This window comes from Meles meles, chromosome 9 (assembly GCF_922984935.1).
Source record: "Meles meles chromosome 9, mMelMel3.1 paternal haplotype, whole genome shotgun sequence".
In the NCBI taxonomy this organism is placed as follows: domain Eukaryota; kingdom Metazoa; phylum Chordata; class Mammalia; order Carnivora; family Mustelidae; genus Meles; species Meles meles.
Genome location: NC_060074.1, coordinates 67,171,386 through 67,178,496, shown reverse-complemented (window position 1 = coordinate 67,178,496; position 7,111 = coordinate 67,171,386). Strand labels below are relative to the sequence as shown.

The 7,111-nt window shown below is 36.6% G+C and overlaps 1 protein-coding gene across 3 annotated transcripts in view; it reads right to left on the bottom strand.

Annotated features, from left to right (window-relative positions):
• Positions 1–3,819: 3,819 nt before the first annotated feature.
• UBR3 (ubiquitin protein ligase E3 component n-recognin 3) overlaps positions 3,820–7,111 on the bottom strand; it is a 239,565-nt gene continuing 236,273 nt past the window's right edge. For all 3 annotated transcript variants that reach the window (XM_046018934.1, XM_046018937.1, XM_046018935.1), the window contains exons 38-39: positions 6,543–6,682; positions 3,820–6,238 (exon numbers count right to left, since the gene is read on the bottom strand). In XM_046018934.1, the coding sequence (XP_045874890.1) occupies positions 6,121–6,238; positions 6,543–6,682 (258 nt within the window). In that variant the 3' untranslated portion in view covers positions 3,820–6,120. The remainder of the gene's footprint in view (positions 6,239–6,542; positions 6,683–7,111) is intronic.

Below are 7,111 nucleotides of genomic sequence, written 5' to 3'. Positions count from 1 at the left end.
GTTGGAATGTGTGGTGGAAGTGATCATATGCCACTTCCAAGCTCAGGTTATAAAAGACACTGGGGCTTTCATCTTGGGCATGTTTTTTTATGTTCTCAGTCTTTCCTTCTCCTTTTGGATCACGTGTTCTAGGTAAAGTCAGCTGCTGTGTTGTTAGCAGCCCTGTGGAGAGTTCCATGTGGTGAGAAGCTGAAGTCTCTAGTCAATAGCCACCGGCTGAGTTTGGAAGCAGATCTCCAGCCCCAGTCAAGCTGTGGACGACTGCTGCCCTGGCTGATACCTTAGCTACAGTTCATAAGGGACTCTGAGGCAGAACCACCCTGCTAAACTACTCTTGGATTCCTAAGCCACAGAAACTGTGAAGTAATGAATATTGTTTTACTGCATTACTTTTAAGGTAATTTGTTTCACAGCAATCGATAATGTAGTCTGAAACACTTAATCTGATATTAATAGAAGCCAGAAGTGTCTATGTTCACTTAGTTATACTGGCTATTGTCTCTATCGCACAGATGAGAAACCAAAGTGTGGCAGGCATTGAGTTAGCTACCTAGAAGTCACTTGCAGTCCCTTTTATCTGCCCTGTATTTCTCTAGTATAGAGGCTCAAAAGCCAAAACACCTACCTTCCCAGATTTCTTTGCATTTAAAAGTGGCCATCTGACAGTACTGACTAATGAGATTTATATAAAAGTGCACTGGGAGAAGGCTTCTCTTGATGGACAGTGGATAACATCCTTAGGAAGAAACCTTTGGCATTTTTTCCTGCCTGGAAAACAAGGTTAGCAGCCATCTTGCTTTTCATCCTCATAGCAGCCTGGAGATTAACAGCTGTCTTGTGGCCATGAGGATGAAAACTATAATCTAACAATATAGAAAAGAGAAACAGTAGGGTTCCAGATCCACAATGATTTACTTGTGCAGCTTCCCCTTCCTGGTCTGCCTACCTTGACTTTCTTTTCCTTGAAACGAATAAACCCCTTACTTCTTCAAGCTATTTCTTCGTCAGTTTTTTGTTTGGAACACGGCACATTCCTCACTAATACAATGAGGTGAAGTGAGGTCATTCAAACCCAGGTCTGCTGACTTCAAGCCCTAGACTCAGATGGTCAAACAACACACCATCTGAATAATAGCAAAAACTATCTGAAGGGAAGTTTTGATGCAAACACGGCCAGGTGTCCTGCAGAGAGGAAAAGGACCTGGCCATGCTAGGGAGAGTCAAGAAATTGTTCTACTCCTCCACTTCATTGTCAACCTTCTACCTTCTCACCTCCAGAAGCTATACTTTGGCTTCTACCTCTACCATCTCACCAAAACTAAGCTTGGCAAACTATGGCCCACAGGCTGTTTTTATATGTAGCTTTACTGGAACACAGTCATGTCAATTCACACTTCCATAGATCAATGGATGCTGTTTGCATTGCAATGGCAGAACAGAACAGCGGTGACAGAAACCAACTGTTCCATGTAATGTCCCTGACATTTAGCTTAGAGTCTGGCACACAGAGGCACTTAAATATTCCTTGCTCTCCCTCACCCTACTGATTTGTCAAGTTTCTTCTGACACTGTCCACTTCTGTCTCTACTACGAGTCACCTAGCTGAGCCAACTGTCGTGTCTTGGCTCTTTCAACGGGTATCTAATAGGTCTTCCCACTCTGGATTTTTCTCCACAGTACAGCCAGACTGACTTCTCTAAGATGAAAATCGGATTATGCCATTCTCCAGTCTAAAACCCTGAGATGTCTTCCCATGCTCTCTGAACAAAGTCTAAAACTCCTAGAAAGCTTATAAAATCCCTTTGTAATTTAGATTTTCTCTCTCAAAAGCACCTGTTAGAGTTGTAAGGATGCCCTTTCAGATCTGTAACTACAAGTTCTCTCTCAACCCTGGGTCTTTGCCAATTGTACTCCCTATACCTGCCTGAGACACTACTCCCCACACCTCCACTTTCACCCAGGTGTCTCCTACACAGTCTATGGGAAACACCATAGACATCTCCATCCCCTGGAACCCTCATCATACTTCCCAAGTCTCATTTAGAGGTTCCTTCAATAGTAACTTATACTCCATTCTCCTCCTAGCTAGCCCCCAACCCCTTAATACACACACCATTTGTAGTATTCATCACACAGAAAGCTATACAAGAGAAGGGACTATCTGGCTTTTTTTCCACTGTACTTCCAGTATTCATCACTGCTTGGTGCATAAGAGGAGCTCAATAAATATTTACTGAATGAATTAAAACGATTCAACGGAAAAGCAGTTTGTCCTAATTCCAAATGAAAACTTTGAAAACTTGCATCATATCTCATTAAGTCTCATCATGTTTTCCAATCCTATAACCCATAATTTACCAGCAAGGACCCCACACTCATTTTAATCAGTATTCCTAATTCTACCACCCGATATTGCACTCACCTCTCAAATCCCCAAATTATTAATTTAGCAGTCTAGTTTCTACCCTTCGGGTTCTGGGCTGCTGATCTTAAGGGCTCTAAAAAGTCACAGAACCTTTCTAATCGCTCCATGGAAATGTGGCTTCTAACCACTGTGTCCTCACCATGACTTCCGTGGTACTTCTCTTTATTTCTAGCCTGTTCTCTCGTACCATGTCTAAACCCTACCACTTAAGTCAAAACTCCCAGATACACTAGGCTTGCTCACCCTCCACAGATGATCCTGCTCCTCTGTCACCAACATAATAGGGAATCAGATATGAATCCTCTTCGTTTGCTCTAGACTTTCCTTCTCCTCAAGCTGAAGCCTTTATCTGTGCTCTTGAACTTACTTCTCTGGCTTGCTCTTGGGCTCTGCCACATTAGTTTTGTTATTGCCACATCTTACATTGCGGCCATCCTTAAGATCCCATCATGCCTTTTCAGCTGGAGTCACGTCCACTCCACTGCTACTTGATTATGGCACACTAGGATGGTGATAGCTCTTCTGTATTTAATGTGCTTTGTTATCAAGGGGGCTTGAAGTGTCACAAATCAAGAAGTGATCACGTTGCCATCCTTCTGCCCACTCCAGCCAGATCATAAAGGAAAACAACTATGTGCTGTGAATAGAACTGAGACACACCAACCATCGCATGCAGGAATAACCCCCAGTGAATGTATCTTGTCTTGGTAATTTGATTAAAATCATGGTTAAAATCACATTGTGCTTTGTTTTTGTTGTTCAACAGGACCACAAAAATAAGCCAACAACAGGAACTTGAGAGTCAGCAATTACAATCCTGGAGATGCTACAGACTCTTGGTTCATATATTCTCTCACACTGTTGTCAGTGCTTTCAATCAGCATCTTTTCTAAGTCACAGAAATCAATAAATGCCAAAATACGTAAAACAGGGGGAAAAAAAGGTTTGTGAACACAAATGGATGCTTAGCTGATAACTGCCTGGTGAGCTTCAGGATGGAGGGGTAGGAGCGAATACTGTCAATTCCAACAAAATCACAGTCCATTCAAAATAAACATTATCATAAAGCCCTTTAGATTTCTGAAGTCTAGCTGGAATTTTTAGAAAGCAGCAAGGACCAAAGTAGTGCTCCTCAGATCTGTATACCCATTCCCTTCTCCCCAGCTTCCATAAACATACACTTAGCAAAAAGCTTTGCATTCTTTTAAGACAAGGATAGAAGAAACAGGAACTTCCTCTGCAAATAAAAGGTATAAGGAAAAGCAAACCTTTATATTTAACTCCACCTTAGAGCAACTATCAGTTATGTTATGCTTTGATCTTTTCTGCTATGCTCACTTACATTTATTATTTTCAATACCTTAAAAAAAATTTAACAATTAAACATTTTAAGGACCTTTCACAAACCAAATGACAGTAGGTTTTTATTAACATATCTTACAATGTTGATTATTCCTAGTTTTGTAATCTCTGCTTAATTATAAAGATTGATTTAGCCTCTACAGTAATGTACTGTATTTAAATGTTCATTCATACAAGATACCACACCAGTACATTTTTTTTAATAATATACACACATCACTCTAGCTTGGACCTGTTATTTTTAAAAGTGGGCTTATAAATGGGACTTATAAAAGTTATGGGGGAAAAAATTAAAGTTCTAGTTTAGCAGCATGCATGTATGTAATTCAAGTACAATTTTCAACCAAGTGCTTTTTAAAAATTTACTGGTGACTAATTCACCAATATCAAAATAAACACTATCAAATACCCAAATTTTAATGTTAAGGCTAATATTTTCACTTCACATCCATATGCACAATCATAAAACATTCCATTTTAAATATGTAGTAATCAAAGTCTGAATACATTATACCATGTATATATAGCATCAGAGTTTCAAACTGCAGAATTATTCAAGTTCATGAATCCTGTAACAGTATTTACTAGAGATTTAAATTAGCATTTGCTCTTCAACCACACTTACAAATGGTCTGGTATTCAGAATGACCAATGCAAAAAATATGACAGGCTGAACTTATGATACAGTATTTTTAAAAGTAGCAATGTGTTAGAAAGGACAACTATTTAGTTAAACAGAATCATTCTCATCTTTCAGAAAGTTATCTTAATATTTTGGAAATGTATATAAAAATAGCAAGCTATTTCATGTATTTTATTGTGGAACTATAGGTAATTTTTTGACTTTTGAACACATTTGAGTACGTACTGTTCTGCTGTATTTTAATGCAAGGCCATCATTTAATGTCCATTTTCACATTCTGTAATGCCATGTCATTCAATACTTTTTAGAACACAGATCTGACTTCATTTTTGTTATCATTAGATGTTTTTTAGTTTATTTTTACATGTAAAAATGTAATTTTATATAACAAGCCATGGATGTCCAAAGTACCAGGAATTGCTTGATAATACTATCTACTAAATAATCATCAAATTACTAAATCATTTGGAAGAAAAATCTTGTTAGCAATATATAACATGCTTTTCTGTAATCTTCCTTCTCTATTTATAGAGTGGGTTTTAGCACAATCATTCCCATTCTTGCTGATTAAAAAAACCCAACAAACATAAATTGCTTTTCACAGCAGCTTCTAAGAAGAATGCAGATGCATGGCTCATTCATGAGGGTCATCACCACCATTGAGCCTTTTTTTTCCTTTTAGGAAACTAAGCAGAAATAGCAGTGATTACGCTGCACAAATACAATATAGATGAACCTCTCGAGCTGACAGGAAAGTTCTAAAACTAAGCTTCATTTGTGGGTAAGTCTGAGCAATTTCCAATTTGATCATTTAAACAAAAACTTGGTTGGTAATAAAAGATGGGCATGCACAGAATCAAAATCTGCCATATGTATGTTCTTAAAACATCTGATTTTATAGTAAAATCTATTTGTTAATACCTCAAGTAATTCATCCAAATGAAATGGCAAATTTTGATTTTTAAGGACTCCCTTCCCCAACCACACATATGTCCCTCAAAATGTACTGTATTATATTAACAGCAGCTATCTACTTATTTTACAACTATTTCAATTATTTACCTGGGGAGAATATTTATGAAATTCCTGAGAATGAATTAAGTTTTCAGCAAAGCCTTAAACTTTTTAACAGATTCCTCACAATAAGAAAAAATTTTAAAGTCCTACTATTAGACCAACTTTTACTATACAATATTTCACATAAATCATGTTTTACATTTTTTTTCTAATTACATACAGCAAAAATCTCAAATCAACACAAGAATGCCAGAGGGAAAGGATGCATGTGTTTAGCAGATGCAAATTAAAACACACAGATATAAAGAAGCAGTAAAACTTTAAATAAATCACACCCACTCTAAGTATCAATGAACAGCTGATATGCATTGCTGGGAGAATTTTTTTTTTAAATGATTTTGTCAACAAGTTGTGCTTCTTATTAATTGTGGACTTAAAAAAAAAGGACCACTAAAGAATGATTTAATTTGTTATTTGTTATGTTCTCCAGATACTTAAAAAAAAATTTATTATACCATTAATGTGATTACCAAGCACCTAATTTTGGAAAGGCTTCATAATATATGTTTTCTTTTTCTCCCTCAGCAAAAGCATTAATCCCCCAAATTAAGGTAAAGCTTATTGTTGATAAATTCTTAATGAAAATGATATAATGCAATGCTGAGGCGGTGAATTACAGCCCATTGTAATGTGGACCCCATCTTTTATTGATGTGATCAAAAGTATGAGAAATCCACTGTTGCTCAAGAACTTTGTATCTTTCCTTACAAATGTAGAGAGGTTTGCCTCGCCTAGAATAAAAAGGAAAAAATGGTATTAAAAGTTATACAATACAATGAAGATTTCACACACATTAAAAAAAAATAGATTCTTTATGGCTAAAATCTCACATAGTAGTTTGGCTTATTTTATATTTCCTTAGCATGTGGATGTGTAAAGTATCTCAAAAACTAGAAACTGCTTTAACTTAATGACTATCAGAGTTTCTTAATATAAAAAAATAAGTATTATTACAATTACAAAGCCAGGAATGGTGCATTGTTCTTATTGATAAAACAGCAATAAAACATTCAAATATCCCCATGCATATCTAACCTAAGATCCCGATCTTCTTCTCCATGAGCATCCAAATACACAGAACCCCAGAGGCAGAAGCGGTGGCCTCGAATGATGATAATCACCGATGCATTGATCAAAAGGAAAATTCCTGTTCCAGCACCACAGTTCTGAGAATGCTAAATAATTAAAAATATATCAATGATCTTCATAATCAAATGGACTTTATAAGAAAATCAAGAATGCCTTAGTTAAATGTCTTCTAAATAATACCAAGTATTTCTTAAATTCTCAATAAGATTTCATCTAAGTTAAACTTAGAATTTCATTCTTAATATTTGATTAGTAATACATTAGGAGGAATTTGGGTAAGGATTATCTAGGAAAGCAATTAAGAGCCAACCTAAACCTAATTCAGAGGCTGGCACCCACAAGAGCAGGTATGACCACTGTCTTACCGCTCACCATATAAGAGTTCCTACCATGAAAGAGCAACAGGCGCAGGGGGAGGACGTGGAAGTGTACTTAAAAAAGTTTTACTCACTTAAGTAAAGCCTCAGATGTTTGGGCTTTTCTTTTTTTTTTTTAAACCCTTCTACTGGATTAAC